We start from the raw sequence: 21,575 nt of genomic DNA, 5'->3' as shown, positions 1-21,575 counted from the left end.
TATGGGAGAAAAAAATATAGACTCCAAGAGGAAAACAAACTCTTTAATCCAAAAACATAATTAAATACTCACAACGTTAATTCTATATATGATTATTTTTAACTCCACATGCATATATCTATATATATATATATATATAATTATGAGCAACCAAAGCAAAAACAAAACAAGAAAAGGGAAAGGAAAAAAAAGAAAAGATATTATTATAATAAAACTGAAAAAAGCTGGAGACATTGGGTCGTATAATTAATATCCAAGGATTTTGGTTTTAACGTTAACAATTTGAGACACTTGCATAATTTGATGATTAACGCAAAAAATAAATAATAATAAAATAAAATAAAAATAAACACTAAACAAAACAAAAAACTAAAAACTAAAAACAGAAACAGAAACAGGATTTTAGTTAATTATATATACATATATATATATATATATATATATAACGGACTGAAAACGAGAAGCACATGTCCAAAGCAAAAGATACAGCAACAAATCAAAACTACTCGTTTTCATTTCACACCACTGTTCTTCTTTTGCAAAGTTAACAACATTATTCTTTTACGTGATGATGCTGATAATATAAATGTGTATACATATTTGCCAGCAGGTACAATAGAATGTACAGCTAGGATTCACACATTTATAATATAGGTGGGAAAAATTTTATCAACTAGGATTGATTAGTTCTAAACAAGGGTTAAGAAAGCCTGTTTAAAAATTTTCAAAATGACACATATATAATATAGGTGGGAAAAATTTTATCAACTATTTATTCTAAATTTGAGAATTGATTATCTAAACTTACACTGTTTATCACCTAATAATTATCTAAACATAGAAAAGATTTAGAACATTTTTTATATTTCCAGAATTTCCTTTGGTGTCTTAAACCCACCACTTCAAGGGTGCAGATATGAGGAACTTACCAATTTAGACAATTTCACTCGACAGTATTCTCACAAATTTTACCAATATTCCGAAATAGGATCTTAATCCTTGCGGAAATTTTTTAATTTAGAAGAAGAACATATATTTCATAAAAAAATATATAATTTTGTTTTTATGGAAAAAAAAAAAAAAGATACCAAGAGGAAAACAGCCTCTTTTATCCAAAAATATAATTAAATACTCACAACGTTAATTCTATATATGATTATTTGGTGAATGGAAATGAACGGAAGAAACTAACCGCAAAAGAAATTAAATAAGCCGTAGAATTTTTATATGACATGGCAAGTATTCATTGGAGGGACAGGCAATCGGACATACAATTGGAGACAGAAGATCTCGGCCTTCAATAACAATATTATTATTATTATTGCTGCTCGTAGAAAAAAAAAAAATTGAGAGAACACATGGATGTTTATAATAAATTTTGGATACAAAAGAATATACATCATAATTAATCAAGTGCCTGTAGGCAAACAATTATTTACTTACTAGTACAACTTTTTTTTCTTAAAAAAAAAAAAAAGAAAAAGACAAAAAAGGAGAAGAAGCAATAGTGGTTTCCATCCTCAAGTAAACTAAAAAAATTAGTTACTTGTATTGATGCAAAGAGTGAAAAGGATTTTTGAAAGTAGTCCAAACAAGATCAAAGTAGAGTGGAAACTGAGTTGCAGCAAAAATGGAAGCGGGAAGACATGTGAGGGCATATACTGGAAAAGCTGCGTATTTAAGTCTATCGTCAACCATTAAGAAGTGGCCTGCGCAAAAACAAAGCAGCATGGAGCCGATGGAGATGAAGAGGGATGTTAAGCCCAGCAAAAGCTTCCTTGGCAGGATTTTATTGAAATCTTTTTCCTGAAAACGAGACGTGATAATGGACAGGAACATGACCAAGGCAGTGCATGAGAAGCAGAGGGCGATCACAGATGCCATGGAGAAGATTTCGAAAGCCGGTCGTGCTTTGAAGATTGGTTTCCCACAGTTGTCCATAGTACCTCCTGGTATGGAGGCCGAGGTGGCAAAAGAGACACCGGCGATTAGTGCAGCCACCACAGAGCAAGATTCTGAGGTTTTTATCAGCCACTCTCTTCCTTCTTTGATGAGTACCCCATGGGTTTTTTGTCAGGACTCGTCCAAAATTCCTCATCGGAACTCTAGACAAGCCCTGATCCCAGGGAAACCCTATCGGATCCTTCAATAAAAAATCCAGTAGAACCTCCCCTAAGGGTCGGACTTACCACAATTTTCCTGCACTCAAAATACACTTCTATATACACCACCTTATTCCTCCCACATTACTATAATTTAATTCCACAAATTTGCAGCACTTCAAATGAATAATAGAAAATCAAGACATAATTAATAAATAAATGTCCAAGACAGTATACGAAGCTTCATAGAGTACAATTAAGTATGGAAGTTATACAACAAGGATGAAAAAAATATTACAATAGAAATAAATGAAAATAAAGAGAACTCCTCGAAGTACGACAACAACGAAGATTAAGGTTGCTCCGGACGAATGTCTACCAATCCTTGTACCTAGGGGAATCGAATTTAAAAATATGAGATGCTAATCATCTCAGTGAGTGAACCTATCTACTGTACAATTATAATAGTAACTATAATTATAGTACATTTGATTAAGTAAAAATAAATAAGTAAATAAATAATAATTAATTGAAAATAATATTTTCTCTCAAAACTCTCACCATTCACTCCATTAGAAAAGCTTTCATTTTAAAACATTTTCGCAAAACCCAATCTTTTATGTCCAAAAATCAAGTAATAATTAATTTAATAAAATTTAAATAATCCAAATACGAATAAAATATAATAAAATAAATTTAGAATACTTGTATTAAAGAAATATAACATAAAAGTGAAATTCATTATATAATTCATAAAATTTGATTTAATAAATCAAAGTAAACAGTATCAAAAATATAATTTAAATAATTACAAATAATCATATAAAATAAGTGCTAGAAAAATACTATAATATTCATTTTGAAATATTCAACCAATCTATATAATATTTTTATGGCAATATACATTTTAAAAACATTAATTTAAAATAAGTGATATAAAATATGAATAAATACATTTTAGAAAATACTAATTGGAAAAAGGTGATAAAATAAATTAAATACATTTAATTTAAATGCGGCTTTAAAACTTTAGGATTTGAAATTTATATCTGAAAAATGATACTTGACGGGCCACACTATATACCAGTGATGCCCTATGATATCCAGCGTCCCGAGCACCATCTGGCGGGAGGTTAAAGAGAGAAACTTGCATACGGTCACTTCGGCATCCCGACAGCGCCGCTGCTTAAATCGTCAACCCGGCCATGGAGAGGGGCGGCTTATGGCTGTTGAAATGTGGTGATCTTGCCACAATGTGCAAGGTAGTTCGGTTATACTTGCACTCTTTGTTTTGCAACATTAAAGACCAAACATTATTTATGTTTTTGCATTTTATTTTATCTTGTAATGTTTAAGAACAATATCCTTTTTGTAATGCCCTAAGCTCATTAACTTAAGCTTAGGGCCTTTTTTGTCTAGTTGCTGGAATTGTATTTCTAGCAATATAAGTCCACTTCCTTGGATTCCGTTTGAAGAAGGTTTGGGATTTGGATCTGAATTTTGGATATAATAAACTAGAAACGCAGAGGAAGCAGCAGCGAAAGGAATGGCCCAATTTGGAGCTGGGAAGGCTGAGTTAAGCCCTAAACAATCTAACCATTGTACAGTTTTTGTTGCCCAGAAAACTAGGCCAAAACTGCCTCGGGTTTAATTACTTTTGAATGGGTAAATGGACTTTTTTTTATCTGGTTTTTGGCTAGAACATAGTTCAATATTCAGAAAGGCTTCCCTCCAATTTTCAAGTCAAATGGAGCTCGTTTTAAAATTCAAATGCCTTAGACAAGCTGAACTACCCATTAAAGAAGGTTTCTTGCATGCCCAGCACATTGATTATAGTTAGTTGAGGTAGTTTGGCTTGGTTGGTTACTTTTAATGCTTTTGTATTTATTGCTCAATATGGCAGCATGTCTTATTGTCTTTTTGATGTATTTAAAAGTATGAAAATTGTAATGAAAAACGTTGAAAAAATATTCAAAAAAAAAACAAACATATTTTGAAAAACAACAATTTTGGCTCTCTCTTTCTCTCTCTCTCTCAACTACTACATTTGTTTTTTTCTTTTTCCCAAAAGCTAACAACCTTCTCAAGAACCCTAAAACCTCCATTAAAACCAGAAACAAAACCTTAACAAACCCAAAAACAAAATCAAGAACCAAGAACCAACAGCAACAATCATTCTTGACTAACACCTTAAATGATTGTGCTCTAGGGTACAACAACATAAACCTACACCAAATTCCAACAATGGCCAATGTCAAACTTGCCTGCCCTCGGTCCGATGGCAACTCACAGGAGACATTATAACTTGCGCACTCATCCACATACACAGTATAGAACACCAGTACTGGATGAGTGCGTCTAAAACAAATAACCATATTATTTTAAAAAAATAACAATTTTGGCAAACTCACTGTGGGAATTATACCATTTTTCAAATTCCGAATCCCACATTTTTTTTTAATCCTCAACATAAATCCATCACTTTAAAATTCATCAATTTCAAATCCATCCATTTAAATATAACAATTTTCAACACCATAAAAACCTGATCTATAAATAATCAAACGTATAAATACGGATTTTGAACTCAATACTTTAATACAATTATTTTTCTCAAAATCTTAGAATCAATTTATATCAAAATCACATAAATTTCATATTTGCTTAAATCCATATAAGTACATTTATTATACGCAATAAATTCCATAATATAAATTTAACAATAATCGATCATAATTTAAATCCATAACTTCTTTAAAACCAAATATATGATTTCCATGCAATATATGCTTAAATCAATAAACTTTTGGCATCATAAATTCAAAAATAAATTTAATAACAATTTAAAACATAATTTATTTAAAAACCCAAAATATAATTTTTGATGCAATACATGCACTAAATCAACATAAATCATCATCATAAGCTCAAATAACAGTTTCTTAAATATTAAACATATATAGCAACATTTTTCATAAATTCAATTAGCACCAAATATATATATATATATATTTCACAATCCCAAAATATAGTTCGGTGACAATACATATATTAATCAATCATAATTTGACATTATAAATTTTAAATATCAATTCCTCTCAATAACAAACACATTTATTTTTCATAATTTCAAATAACACAAAATATATATTTTTAATAGTCCCCAAAATAGTTTTGAAGGTGGGTCACTCATCTCGAGCACGCAATCCAACCAAGATCCTCTATAGGATCAATTCTACGGTTCACATGTGCTCCTAAAACAACAATATTACACAGGATCAAATAAATTAATATTTTATTCGGATAAATAATACCCGATACCCGGGGGGTTTAACACAAACGTTAACCAAAATTTGTGAGTAATATACCGAAACGAAGCTTATGGAATGAGGATTACGAATCTGGTTTTACTTCCCGGAGATCGGACCTGAGGTGGCCGAAATCTCGCCGGAAAGCTCTCGGATTTTAGATCCTCGATTCTCACAATCCGTTAAGAATTGAGGAAAGTGGACACCGGATTTGGGTTCAGAGGGTCGGAATTAGTGGGAAAGGATGGGCAGTGCAACTGGAAACTCGTCGGAAAGTCGATATCCTGACGAGCCGCTGGAACCCATCACTGCCGATGGCGCGTCTCCATTATCCCTTCCGAGACTTGCGGGTATGCTGATTGCTTCATATTGACTCCATTGCTTCATATTGACTCCAGCGTCTAAGTACTGGTAAATAGGCTTAGAGTGCCTGAAGAGTTCATTCATGATTTGAATAGACCATTTATGCCTCTGTCTCAGTTCCACTAGCTCCGGTTGTAATTCTTTTATTATCTTTGTTCCTTTAAAAAATTCATTAACTCCACACAAACAAATTAGCTACATAATTCAGAAATGATAATTACATATAGATACATATATATATATATATATAGATATATATTTAAGGAAATGTTCAACATATCAAAATATTTGAAATTTTTTGTCATATCTTCTTGGGACATGATTGGGCACATCAAAGGTTGAATAATTCAATTTTTTATCAAAGTAAAGATCATTAGGGTTCTAGATTTAAACTCAACAATATACCTTTAAAAAAAAAAATGTTGGCAAAATAAAATAAAATAAAATAAAAAACACAACCAAAAATGAGCCCAAAATATGTTGGTACATGTGAGGAGGATTATAAAGAAAAATCTAAAAGAAATGATAATCTATCTTTTATTGATTTAAGTTGGAGAAGTGGTAGTTTAATTTTGAAAAGTTATAATAATTATACCCATGATTTATACACCGTTAGATCTGATCCATTTAATGGACTTTAGATCTAATCCATACCTAGTACACGAATAACCCACATTAGTGCCTGCAAAAAGGTGCGACAGTACTCAATGCTAGGACTAGTTGCTGATCGGTACCCTGTGGAAGATATGATTAAAATATTAAAATTCAAAATTACCCCAGTTAAGTTTTATACACGTCTAAATAAAATGAAGTTTATTTTGCTAACCTATGTGGCATTTTCCAGTTGGGTTCTCTATATCAGTTCTTGTGGTTTCTTCTTCTTCGATGAAGATATCTCTTAATTCGCTATTATTGGCTGAAGAGAATAGAAGACCTGGATCCGAACAGAAAGTACACATATAAAGTGGATTTGAATTTTGATTGGGTTTATTAATTAATTATGTTTTCGTATTTGTATTTCTATATGTGTAGTTTTTTTTTTATTTTATTGAAATAAAAATACTATTTTGTAACCAATAGTAATGGAGCGTACTAGGAACCCATCACAACTTTTTTTGAAAAGACTCTTTTTACTAATGGAATTATCTTAATATCCAATTAGTTAACTGTGAATTAAATCAATTTATATAAATGAAAATCAGCATTAATTTATTTATTATTCATTTTTTCTGAAAAATTTACAAAGAAAAGAGTGCAATTAAATTGATTTATTCCACAGCTTACGTCCATTTAATATAAGGGGGAAAAAAAAAACTACATAAGTTTGAAATGGAATTAAAGATGCATATCTTTATGTACCAGATTGAGCGACATTCTTTCTATCCTTGGATTGGGGATTTGATTTATATGGATCTGGTTTGATCTTTAGGTCTTCCACAAGTATACCTTGAAAAATGATAATAACAATAATAATATTACGATTACATATATATATATATGTAAGTTTTGTTCTTTTTGAAATTACTATCTTCCAAATTATTGTAACACCCCGACTGAAAGTATATTGAAATTTCTAAAATTTGACCGAAGTTGACCAGGTTTGACCATCATTGACCGAGAAGGGATTAAATGTTGACTTTTTGCTCCTGATGGAATTTCACATTGACCGAGGTACCGTTAAAAAGTATACGTTGTCATAAGTTCATAGACTAGTAGCACGTCGAAAACGGAGCTACGGTTTGAAAGTTATGAGCAAAACAAGTTGAGGTCCAAACTGTCCAAGGGGTGCCGAAGTTGACTTTTTGTTCATGCAAAGTTGAGCTTTGACTCATGCATGGTTGTGAAGTACTCGTCGATATGAGTTTATAGACTAGCGGCACGTCCAATTTGGACATGTGGTTTGAAAGTTGCGGAACTGTGAAGTTTTTCCAAGACAACATTTACTATTCATGGATCTGTATGTGTGTGAACAGTGGTGCCACGTGTCAAAAAAGTGGACCCAGCCATGAGTGCACAATGGCACCCACGTGCGTTTGACTGGCTGAGAAGGGGAGGGAAGATAGAGAGAGAGAGAGCTAGAGAGAGAGCTAGAGAGAGAAACCCAACCGGCCAACCGTTGTTCACCCATTTTCGGCCACCAGAACAGTACACGCGCCACCCTAGCTTGAAGCCCACCTAAAAACTGGCCGGCCAGCCAAAAATCACGGCCAACACGCCCGGATCGAGACTTTTTCCAGCGGCGGCGCCGATTACTTCAAACCCAGATTTCTCTCCATTCCGACCTCCGTTTGCCTCACCTCCGGTCCCGTTGAGTCACCCATTCCTCGATCTACCTTCCCACCAAAAATCACGACTAGTGGCCACCAGACGCGCCGTCGGCAGTGATGGGTTCCAGCGGCTCGTCAGGAAATCGACTTTCCGACGAGTTTCCAGTTGCACTGCCCATCCTTTCCCACTAATTCCGACCCTCTGAACCCAAATCCGGTGTCCACTTTCCTCAATTCTTAACGGATTGTGAGAATCGAGGATCTAAAATCCGAGAGCTTTCCGGCGAGATTTCGGCCACCTCAGGTCCGATCTCCGGGAAGTAAAACCAGATTCGTAATCCTCATTCCATAAGCTTCGTTTCGGTATATTACTCACAAATTTTGGTTAACGTTTGTGTTAAACCCCCCGGGTATCGGGTATTATTTATCCGAATAAAATATTAATTTATTTGATCCTGTGTAATATTGTTGTTTTAGGAGCACGTGTGAACCGTAGAATTGATCCTATAGAGGATCTTGGTTGGATTGCGTGCTCGAGGTGAGTGACCCATCTTCAAAACTATTTTGGGGACTATTAAAAATATATATTTTGTGTTATTTGAAATTATGAAAAATAAATGTGTTTGATATTGAGAGGAATTGATATTTAAAATTTATAATGTCAAATTATGATTGATTAATATATGTATTGTCACCGAACTATATTTTGGGATTGTGAAATATATATATATATATATATGGTGCTAATTGAATTTATGAAAAATGTGCTATATATGTTTAATATTTAAGAAATTGTTATTTAAGCTTATGATGATGATTTATGTTGACTTAGTGCATGTATTGCATCAAAAATTATATTTTGGGTTTTTAAATAAATTATGTTTTAAATTGTTATTAAATTTATTTTTGAATTTATGATGCCAAAAGTTTATTGATTTAAGCATATATTGCATGGAAATCATATATTTGGTTTTAAAGAAGTTATGGATTTAAATTATGATCGATTATTGTTAAATTTATATTATGGAATTTATTGCGTATAATAAATGTACTTATATGGATTTAAGCCAATATGAAATTTATGTGATTTTGATATAAATTGATTTTAAGATTTTGAGAAAAATAATTGCATTAAAGTATTGAGTTCAAAATCCGTATTTATACGTTTGATTATTTATGGATCAGGTTTTCATGGTGTTGAAAATTGTTATATTTAAATGGATGGATTTGAAATTGATGAATTTTAAAGTGATGGATTTATGTTGAGGATTAAAGAAAAAATGTGAGATTGTGAATTTGAAAAATGGTATGATTCCCACGGTGAGTTTTGGAAAAATGGTTATTTTTAAAAATAATATGGTTATTTGTTTTAGACGCACTCATACAGTACTGGTGTTCTGTACTGTGTATGTGGATGAGCGCGCAAGTTATAATGTCTCCCGTGAGTTGCCATCGGACCGAAGGCAGGCAAGTTTGATATTGGCCATAAGCTGCCCCCTTCCATGGCCGGGATAACGATTTAAGCAGCGGCGCTGTTGGGACGCCGAAGCGACCATATGCAAGTTTCTCTCTTTAACCTCCGGCCAGATGGTGCTCGGGATGTTGGGTATCACAGGACATCACTGGTATATAGTGTGGTGCGTCAAGTATTATTTTTCAGATATGAATTTTAAATCTTAAAGTTTTAAAGCAGCATTTAAATTAAATGTATTTAATTTGTTTTATCACCTATTTTCAATTAGTATTTTCTAAAATGTATTTATTCATATTTTATGTCATTTATTTTAAATTAGTGTTTTTAAAATGCATCTTCCCATAAAAATATTATATAGATTGGTTGAATATTTCAAAAATAAATATTATAGTATTTTTCTACCACTTATTTTACATGATTGTTTGTAATTATTTAAATTATATTTTTGATACTGTTTATTTTGATTTATTAAATCAAATTTTATGAATTATATATTTAATTTTTCCTTTATGTTATATTTCTTTCATGCAAGTATTCTAAATTTATTTTATTATATTTCATTACATTTTATTCATATTTGGATTATTTAATTATTTATTAGATTAATTATTCCTTGATTTTTTGGGGCATAAAAGATTAGGTTTTGCGAAAATATTTTAAAAGGGGAACCTTTCCAATGAAGTGAATGGTGAGGGTTTTGAGAGAAAATATTATTTTCAATTAATTATTATTTATTTACTTATTTATTCTTAATTAATCAAATGTGCTATAATTATCGTTACTATTATAATTGTACAGTAGATAGGGTCACTCACTGAGATGATTAGCATCTCATATTTTTAAATTTCGTTCCCCTAGGTACAAGGATTGGTAGACATTCGTCCGGAGTGAGCTTAATCTTTGTTGCTATCGTATTTCGAGGAGTTCTCTTTATTTTCATTTATTTCTATTGTAATATTTCTTTCATCCTTGTTGTATAACTTCCATACTTAATTTTACTCTATGAAACTCTGTATACTGTCTTGGTCATTTATTTATTAATTATGCACTGATTTCCTATTATTCATTTGGAGTGCTACAAATTTGTGAAATTAAATTGTAGTAATGTGGGAGGAATAAGGTGGCGTATATAGAAGTATGTTTTCAGTGCATGAAATTTGTGGTAAGTCCAACCCTTAAGGGAGGTTTTACCGGATTTTCCATTGGAAGGTCCGGTAGGGTTTTCCTGGAATCAGGGCTTGTCTAGGATTCCGGTGAGGAATTTTAGACGAGTCCTAACATTATAATGAAAGACAATTGATGTAGCAAATGCTATATATAGAACTCTATCTCAATGTATTTTGGAAATGACAAGCATTAGCTTAATTTGTTATGGTATGTTAACTCATTACAAATTTAAATATAAATGTTCTGTTTCGATGTGAACATCCACAACTTAAATAATTTGTGTACCAGGTTTTTTAGCTTGAAAACAATGATTGGGGATAATAATTAGGATTTAAAGAAAATTCTTCCTCTAAAAACTATTTAGGTTAATTTCACTTTCATACCTACATTTGAGCCATATTGCACATTGTACCTTTAAATTTAAAGTATTTTATATTGAATTCTCAATTTACAATTTGTTTCACATTAGATCTATTTTAAAATTGACTAACAAAAAATTTAAAATGAAAAAAATTGACTGGTTAAAAAATTATTTGTAATTGTGAAAACTAAAACTAGTAAAATTTTTTTCATTTTTAAATTTTTTGTTAGTTAGTTTGAGAATCAATTTTGGGAAATGGACTAAGGTGAAACAAATTGTAAGTTAAAAGTCTAGTATGAAAGCGTTTTAAATTCAATGATCTAATGTGCAATCTAGTCAAAATATATATGGTACTAAAATGTTGACATTTGGTGCAACTTTTTCATTGTTATATTGATATCCATTACTAATGGGATGAAAAATTTGTTTAGAATATGCATTAGCAATGCAACAGAGTGAATAAAAGAAGTAATCACCTTGCATGTTAAGCAAAAACATTATTTTTGAAACTAATTAAAAACACTTGTTCCACAAGTTATTAAAGTTGTGAATTTCTGCAATGGAATAAAATTATATATTTATATATATATATATATATACACACATAATTAAACATGGCCGTGGTTCAACATAAAAATCTAGTACTTACATTGATAAAGGAGTCTCTTACATAGTCGAAGGTAAGTACCACTTGCGAAGGCAGATGACTTAGTGGCCAAAATATGGAGTGGAGTTAACCCTTGCTCATTCATAGAATCACAAAGATTCTTATACAAGTGAATTATTTGGAAAGCGAAATCTGCAAATAAAATGATTAAGCGCTTGCAAACATTAATTAACATGTCGATATCTTAATTATGCTTATACATAGATATATATTGAATTAAAAGTGAAATTATAATCCAAACCAAAGTACTCGAAAGCGATTGCAACATGTAAAACAGTATTGCCGGCGGTGAGTCTCCTAGTATAATCGTGGTCAGAGGAGGAGGAGGAGCGAATGATCACTGAATGTAGGCAGAGAAAAGCATCCATCTTTCCATGTAGAGCAGCAATGAAGAGAGGAGTCTCTTTGTTCTTGTTACGGATTCCAAGCAGTGAAGGATCAGCCTCGGCCAGGCACTCACACATTCTTTTGTTCCCAACTGACGCTGTATGATGTAGAGGAGTATACCCTCCATCGTTCACCATTTTCAGTGCTCCGATGTCGTTTTTGCAGATCTCATTCACAGCTTAATAACACTCTCTTCTTTCCCTTCTGCCACTGCCAGATGCAGAGCTGTACCACCTGTCCTTGTGATCGGCATCTTGTGAGACCTTGGATCCCTCTCATATATTTTCTCTACTTCTCCCCACTTGCCTTTCATGGCAACTTGGAACAGATTTTCCATGTTCTAGCTCTCATCAGTTACAAACGAGGAAGATGGCATTCTAAAACACTCAAATTAATCAACTTAATTGGAACACATATTCCTCTGGATTTGGCCGTTTTAATATAGTATGTATATACTATATATACTAGTCCTACTTTATTGTTCAGTGCTAGAAACGTCCTCTATAATAATCTGGCCTTGTACTATTATTTTATTTTCTTTCTTTTATATATATATATATATATATATTATAGTACACGACAAGGATATTAAACCCTATTTATATTTTGTACGTTGGAATAATTAAACAGTTTTTGGAACCTGACGATTTTGCTTTAGAAATGGGTTATGACTTTTGAAAGGACAACAAATTAATGTCAGCTAGTAATGTAACTGCTTATAAGCTTCCATATGCTGTACTTGGTTACAAGCCTTTATTACAAGGCTTGGCATCCATATACCGTATGCACAGTCAAAAATCATGAAGTATTAATATTCAAATAATTGTTTGTTTATTCATATATTTATGTGAATTATTGATGATAGACAGCAATTTTGTTATCACAAAGATTTTGTACAACGATTTTTGAGCTACACATGTTCCATGACCATGAACATATTTAACCTCATTTGATTTTTCTTGAAAATATAGTTATTTAAAGAAAGTATGAGGATGCTTTTCACAAGAAATTCAAAAGCTTCTGTGTTTATGTAACACCCCGTCCCGAACCATGTCAGAATTTTTGCACGTTGACCGAGGTTGACTGTTGACCGTTGACCCAAGGGGTCAAAAGTTGACTTTTTGACTCGGTTGGAATTCTAGGTAGACTGAGGTACTGTTACGAAGTACACGTTGGCACGAGTTCGTAGACTAGTATCACGTTGAAAACAGAGCTACGGTTTGAAAGTTATGAGCAAAACAAGTTGAGGTCCAAACTGTCCAAGGGGTGCCGGAGTTGACTTTTTATTCATGCAAGGTTGAGCTTTAACTCATGCATGGTTGTGAAGTGCTCATCGATATGAGTCCATAGACTAGTGGCACGTCTGATTTGGACATGTGGTTTGAGAGTTATGGACCTGTAGAGTTTTTCAAATACTGTATTATTTTAATATTATTTTTGAACGTGTAACGATGTGCCACGTGTGACTTAATGAAGGTGACCATGTGTCACCATGTTGAGAAGCCACATGTCAACCATGTATAATATCATGTTATTTTATTATTATTTTATATAATATTGTTTTTATTATTATTTAATTATTTAATTATTTTTATTTTATTTTATTTTCCTTTTTCTTTTTTCTTTTTCTTTTCTTTTTCCCCACGTGGGAAAACACCTTTCTCTTTTCTTTTCCTTTCCTTCCCTTCTTCTTCCCCGAGCCTGACAGAGACAAAAAAAACACACAGACTTCTCTCTCTCTCTCTCTCTCTCTCCTTTGACTCTCTCCCCCGCTCTCTTTAACCAGCCTTTTGGCCGGATTTTAGTCGCCGGAAAGCCTCACGCACTGGCCACCGGTGAAGCCCAGCTCGCTGCGATCTCAGCCACCAATTTTCCCGCCAGTCGCCACCGGACGTGCCCAGATCAGGCCGGTGATTCTTGCCGTTTCCGACCAATCCAGCCCGACCCATACCTCTATTCCACCATTTTTGACCCCTCTGAGTCCATTTCCGGGGTTAGATTGCCCAAAATCCCCACCGTTTGAGAGATCCCTCAAGTTTAAATTCGGCCGAGGCTTTCCGACCAAATTTCGGCCACCTCCGGCGGAATTGGGGTCGATGGAGACCGGATTTGTAATCTTCGTCGCTCAAGCTTCGATTCGGTATATTATTCGACTATTTTGGATAACGTTTGTGTTTGACCCCCCGGGTACCGGGTATTATTTACCCGATTAAAATATTAATTTATTTGACTGTGTGTGAATTGTGTTCTAGGAGCACCGGTGAGTCGTGGAATTGATCCCATGGTGGATCATGGTCTAATTGCGTGCTCCAGGTGAGTGACCCACCTTTGAAAATGTTTTTGGGGTAATTAATTGTATTTATGTGGTATTAAATTGATATCTATAATTGATGCTCATGTGGCGTATTTTAAATATAATCGGGAAAAAAATATTTTATATATACATTTACCCATTGGTGCTAAATGAAATTTTGGGGTCATTAGAAATTCCCGATTATTATTTCATTGTGATTAAATCATATTTATTACACATGAGCAAGTATTTTCAGTAATTCGTTGTGTTAGGATTTTATATTATTTTTGGGCATAATTGGTTTGAATATTTTAAGAAAATTATTTGTTCAAATTGGTTGTTTAATTTTATAAATTATGCCCACGGTATTTGAATTGTTGAATCTCGTATTACGAGAAAAATTATGGTTTTATTGGTTATCGATGTTTTCGTACCGGTTTGTTAAATAAAAATATATGGGATGGTAAGTGTGAAAATTTGGTATATTTTCCACGGTAATTTTGGAAAACGGTACGGTTGGTTTAATAATTATTTTAGACGCATTCACATAGTATTGGTGTTCTGGTATATGTATATGTGGTTCAGCGCGCAAGTATTATTATTTCACCCGTGAGTTGCCATTGGACCGTGGGCAGGCAAGTTTGTTATTGGCTACAGCCGCCCCCCTCCTTGACCGGGATGATGGTTTCAGCAACGGTACTGTCGAAACGCCGAAGTACCATTTGCAAGTTTCTCTCTTTAATCTCCCCGCCAATCGGTGCTCAGGACGCTGGGTATCGGAGGGCATCACTGGTATATGGTGTGGTGCGTCAAGTACAAATTTTTCGGATAGAAATTTCAACCCCCAAAGAGTACAAAATTATTTTTTATAATTTATTGCAGTTTATTTATATTTAGGGTATTTATTTATTTATTTGTTGTTTATTAAATTAACTGGTCCCTTGGTTTTCGGGAAGTACGAATATCGGGTTTTGTGAAAATGTTTTAAAAGGGGAACATTTCCAACGGAGTGAATAGTGAGGGTTTTGAGAGAAAGTATTACTTCAAATGTTTATTTATGTATTTATTTATTTGTTCGGTATTGATTTATTAAATCCCTTTATTTGGTATACTATTAATATTAAAGGTGTACAGTAGATAGGGTCACTCACTAAGATGATTAACATCTCACACTCTTAAATTCCGTTCCCCTAGGTTCAGGTTGGGAGACGTTGATTGTCCGGGGCGAGCCCAACGTCTCAGTTCGTTGCCGAAGTCCAAGAAGTATTTATTCCCTTTTTCCTCTTCATCTTGTATTGTTTCCGTATCTGTCATTGTATAAATTCCACATTTATTTGTATAATGCTCTGTATACTGTATTGGACATGTAGTTGTTCGTTATGCACTTAGTTGCTGTTATATTTTGAAGTGCTGTAAATTTGTGGAATCAAATTGTAGTAATGTGGGAGGAATAAGGGGATGAATTTTTTAAGTGTGTTTTCAGTGCAGGTAATTTTTGGTAAGTTCTACCCTTAGGGGAGGTGCTGTCGGATTTTCCGTTGGAAGGTTCGGTGGTATTTCCCTGGGATTAAGGCTTGTCTAGGGTTCCGGGGAAGAAATTCTGGATGGGTCCTGACAGTTTATATTTCTTTTTTTTTTCTTTTTTTTCCCCCTCCAGATATATTGCAGTATAGATGCCTATGGAAACTTGATCACTCCAACTAGATACATACGGAATGTACTAATTTTTGGGTTAAGGAAAAGAATAATTTAAGATAAATGGAACATGTAAATTTTGGGTCGAAAGAGGAAGGAATAATTGGAAAGTACTAAGTTTCGGCTTAGGGAAAAGAATCATTTAAAATTAATGGAACACGTAACTTTTGGTTGGAAAAGGAAGGAATGATTGGAATGTGGCTGTTGATATTATGAGATGCAGCATTGCATATGAAGTGAATTGAATATTTTAAATAAAATGATCTAGTCCAATGTAATACCGTTTAGTATTTGACCTTCCAATTATTGAAATAGAATATTGTTATTAATTTGCATTAGTGGTGATGATCACCAATAAAACTATCATTTAATTATATATATGTAGGGTCTGTTCCGATTCTTATAGGTGCACCTGACATGGCATTTCCACGATTAAATAATATTTCATTCTGGTTGTTGCCACCAAGTCTCTTGCTCCTATTATTGATATTTTATTTTAAAATCTAAAAGATAAATCCATGTAAATAATTATTTGAATTACCAAATGATGGATGGATCAAATGGTCTTGGTAACATTTTCCTCTAAAGAATTATTGTTAACCTGCATTAATTTACCATTTTGGCTCAAAATTAAGCCGAAACTATTTAAATCAGGGACACAGAGCATGTCAATAACTAATTAATTAATCGTCCGTACTATAAACAGAGTTCTGTACCTTCCTGGTGGCCTTTTTTTTTTCTTTTTTTTGGTGGAATATATCTATATATATATATATATATATATATTTTTTTTTTATGAGGCTCAACTGACAAAAAGAGTTGCAAGAGACTGTTTCTCCTGCCACTGGAAAAAATAAGTGTATGTTTTCTTATTCTATATAAACAGATAACAAAAAGACCGATCGAGGAAGAAACTAAAAGCGATTAATGTGAAGTCCAGCCGCACCACTGCACCACAGTGTGAAGACCACTCAGCCACCATTATTGACAATAGTTGCTGCATTTCACACCGAAAAACAACTTGTTGCTACAAGTGGACAACTATCAGAGGAAGTTGAAAACGGTGGACATGCACCGACCTTGTGAGCCTATAAATAGTTTCCATCCCGTTGCATTGAATCCACGGCAGCAATCTCAATCCAATCCCAAGAGAGGAGTGTTGAGAGCATTGTAAAGACTCCAGAGAGAGCTTGAGAGAAGAGTTGAAATTTTCAGAAGTTTTGTTTTGTATTCTATTTCCAAAAGAATAATAGAATTCTTTTCATTTTTCTTCTCATATTTCTTCTCTAAAGTGTTCATAGAACCACAACAATTAATAGTAAAAATCAATATTTGGGGTTTTCAATCCAATGTTGCGTCGTCGTGGTCGTCTAGATGGAGAGTGAAAATTTTGAACATTTTTGTTCAGGATGACGCTGCAAGGAAAATGGGAAGAAGCAGTGAAAATATATGAGAACGAACCAAGCACTCACAAAGCTAGCCAGGATAACATAGACGGGTGGGACAGCTTTACATGCGGCAATGATGGAAGGCAAAGAAAATGTTTATAAAACTTGTGCCAGTGATTTCGAAAGAAGACAAAGAGAGACCGAGATATTCTGCATGTGCAATCCGTCGGGAGCAATTTGGTGAACATTAGTTCAATTATTAATTTGTCTGGAAAGGAATTAAATTATTTAATTTTAGCTTCCAAATCTTATGCTAAATTTAATTTTTAATGTTTATGTACTGATAGGTCTATATGTGTGTAATAATTTCAGTACATATTTTATATGTATAATTTGAATCTAACTAAAAAAAAAAAAAAACTAACCAACGGTTAATAAATGGATTTTAAGCTACTGGTGTTTTATGTCAATTTATTTTATTTATTTATTTTACGAATCATGGCAATTTAATTTGATTTGTTGCTTGCGCATCCTCTTTTGATCGTTTTTCCACAAGAATTTCAAGCTTTTTCTTTTTTCCTCTCTCTCCTCTTCCCAAACAGAATTGCATTCTCACTTAAAAAAAGAAAAAAAAGAAAAAAAAAAGAATAATAATAAATTCTACATTTTCTTTAATAATAACAAATTTTACTTTACCTGAATTGAGAATCGAATGTGGACCAAAAAAATGGATTAGTTCTTTTCTTATCTTCATTATCTGCGACTTTAAAGCTCACATAAGTCTAATCAATTAATATGAGGAACAAAATATATTCATTAGGGGCCCTATGATATTTCACAGTTTACAAATTGTTTGGTTAACATTGATTTCTATTCACATTCAAATAAAGTTCTATTGCAATAAATGATTGTAATCAATACATATGTTTATGATCTCAATTGATTTTTTTTTGCAATAAACCAATTAACATATGAAAAAATAATGCTAAATTATCAAAATGTTTATCTAATTTATATCAAATGATGTGAAAATATTTAATTGGTTTATCTTATTAATTCAATTATCCATTTAAAGATTTATTTTTTTATATTTAGATTATATGAATATATTGACTAATAATATTTTAACATGTATTATTTGATAAATAAATTATTTACAGCAAAATAAAACTAGCCCCTTTTCATTTAAAACCCTTGGGTTTGTCATAATTATATTTAAATCACACGTTTGTGAAAAATCATTATTAATTATTTTTTAATTTACTATATCTACAAAAATACACAATTTATATCTATATATTAACATTCAAAATGTTATGGGATGACAATTTCATTCTAATTATGCATATTCATAGCAGGTCAAGTAACTAATGTTTATATACATAGGAAGGATAAGATCATTTTAGAAAAGATGTGTGAATTGAAAGAGAAGCATTAATGGTCGGTGAAAATTCTAATCCCATGATTGACATGCATTAATTTACCATTATTTGACTCAAAATAATGCCAAAGTCTTTTCAAATTGAACAGGGTCCAAAAACTATTTAATCAATTAATTATTCGTCCCAACTATGAACAGGGCTCTGTATCTTGTTTTTGTCTCCCAGAAACAAAAAGAGAATAGAATAATTTTGTGTATGTTTATGTTTTGATGAGGCTTAATCAACAAAGAAAGTGTAATAGACAGTTTCTGGCGCTGGAAAAAGTAAGTATAGCGTTTCTTATTCTATATAAACAGATAAAAAGATGATCACCAATGGAGTAAGACACTAAAAGCAACTAATAGTAATAATCAATATTGGGGGTTTCAGTTCAATGTTGTCATCTTCCTTGTCTTCATCGTCTATGGTGGAGAGTGAAAATTTTGAAAAATTGTTCGACATAACGCTGCAAGGAAAATGGGGAGAAGTAGTGAAAATATATGAGCACGATCCAAGCACTCACAAAGCGAGGATCACACAGACGGGTGGGACAGCTTTACATGCGGCAGTGATACAAGGCCAAAAAGAGATTGTTTCAAAACTTGTGGAAGTGATTTTGAAAGAAGACAGAGAAGCACTTAGAGTTCAAAACGATGCAGGCTATACAGCTCTTCATCATGCAGCATCTATGGGGAGCGTATGTATGTGTAAGTGCATCGCCAAGGATTATCCACAGCTGATCGGTGACAAAACCAAAAGGTCTGAGACTCCTCTATACATTGCAGTTCTAAATGGAAAGAAGGATGCTTTCTTGTACCTACATTCCCTATGCTTATCTTCCGAGTCTATCGATAGATGTTATTCTTATGACAAAAGAGGCCGAGATGATTCAACTATCCTGCATGCTGCAATCCAAGCGAGTACTTTGGTGAGCATTAATGTCAGGACCCGTCCAAAATTCCTCACCGGAACCCTAGACAAGCCCTGATCCCAAGAAAACCCTATCGGACCCTCCAATGAAAAATCTGACAGAACCTCCCCTAAGGGTTGGACTTACCACATAATTTTTTGCACGAAAAGCACTTCTAGTAACATCCCCTTATTCCTCCACCTTACTATAATTTGTTTCCACAAATTTACGGCACTCCAAAATAATAACAGGGAATCAGTAAGCAATTAAATAAATATCTGTCCAATCCGTATACAGAGTATCATACAAATAATTATGAAATTAATACAATGACAGATGAAGCAATACAAGATGGAGAGGAAAAAGGGAGGAAATGCTTCTTGGACTTTCAGCAATGAACTGAGACGTCGGGTTCGCCTTGGACGATCAACATCTCCCAACCTGGGCCTAGGGGAATGGAATTTAAAAACATGAGATGCTAATAATCTCAGTGAGTGACCCAATCTATTACACAATTATAATATTAATAATATAACAATAAACGAAACTTAATTAATCAATACAAAACAATTAAATAAATAATTATAATAAATATTTGAAATAATGTTTTCTCTCAAAACTCTCACAATTCACTCTGTTACAAATGTTCCCCTTTTAAAACATTTTCACAAAACCCAATACTTGTAACACCCCGACCCAAACCATATCGGAATTCGTGCACGTTGACCGAGGTTGACCGTTGACCGAGTGGGTCAAAAGTTGACTCTTTGTTCCAGTTGAAATTTTTAGTTGACCATGGTACCGTGGCGAAGTGCATGATGCTCCGATTTCGTAGACTAGTAGTACGTAAAAAACGGAGCTACGGTTTGAAAGTTATGGGCAAAACAAGTCGAGGTGCAAACTGTCCAAAAGGTGCCAGGAGTTAACTTTTTATTGTTGTATAATTTTGGTTTGAGTTTTGTATGGTTGTAAAGTACTCGTCGATACGAGTTAATAGACTAGCGGCACGCTTAAATTGGACATCTGGTTAAAAAGTTATGGATGTGTGAAGTTCGCTGGATACCGTAATATTTTATTATATCTGGCTTAAGTGCACAGTAACGCCACGCGTCGTCACCTGATTGGTCCATGTGAGTGAACAGTGTCACCCACAGTGGTTTTTTTTTTCACAAAACACCGGGGAGGAGAGAGAAAGAGAGAGAGGAGAGAGAGAGGGAGAGAGAGAAACGACCGGCTGCCGGACTCGACCAATTTTCCGGCCGATCCTTGCTACACTCGCCGGCCAGACGGGAGCGCCTCCCCATTTCCGGTCGAACCTCGAAATTTCACGACTACCGGTTGCCGGAAGCGTCTAGACCTAGCCGGCGAAGCTCGGCGGTGATTTTTCCCCTCCACCGCCGGCCACCGCCGTTGACCCATTTTCGGCCACTTTTAAGCTACACGTCCTGATCGGTCTCTCACCCGTGGCAATTCCGGCCTACCCACCAAATTTCACGGCCACGGGACCTCAGAAGCGCCGGGATCGGAGCATTTTTCGGTGAGGCACCGAAAACCTTCAAACCCCGATCTCTTCGCCGTCCGGCCTCCGTTTGCCTCACCACCGGTCCCGTTGGAATCCTCTCCCTTTGATCTACAAAACCCCCAAAAATCTCAGCCATCGGCCACCGTACGCGTCGCCGCCGGCGACGGTTGCCGGTGACCGTGCCGGCTCACCGGAAGTCACTGTTCCGGCGAGTACCCAGTTGCACCACCGGTCCTTGTCCACTAATTCC

At 33.9% G+C, this 21,575-nt stretch overlaps 1 protein-coding gene across 1 annotated transcript; it reads right to left on the bottom strand.

Annotated features, from left to right (window-relative positions):
- Positions 1-1,542: 1,542 nt before the first annotated feature.
- LOC132805409 (ankyrin repeat-containing protein At5g02620-like) lies at positions 1,543-12,433 on the bottom strand. Its single transcript, XM_060820334.1, is given in 6 exon segments — positions 1,543-2,069; positions 6,428-6,508; positions 6,600-6,707; positions 11,692-11,841; positions 11,951-12,244; positions 12,247-12,433. Coding segments are annotated over 6 exon segments (1,347 nt in total).
- Between the last annotated feature and the right edge of the window lie 9,142 nt (positions 12,434-21,575).

The sequence above is a fragment of the Ziziphus jujuba genome, chromosome 9 (genome assembly GCF_031755915.1).
Source record: "Ziziphus jujuba cultivar Dongzao chromosome 9, ASM3175591v1".
Classification (NCBI taxonomy): Eukaryota; Viridiplantae; Streptophyta; class Magnoliopsida; order Rosales; family Rhamnaceae; genus Ziziphus; species Ziziphus jujuba.
The sequence above is the reverse complement of the archived record's forward strand: the minus strand, read 5'-3'. Positions and strand labels throughout refer to the sequence as shown.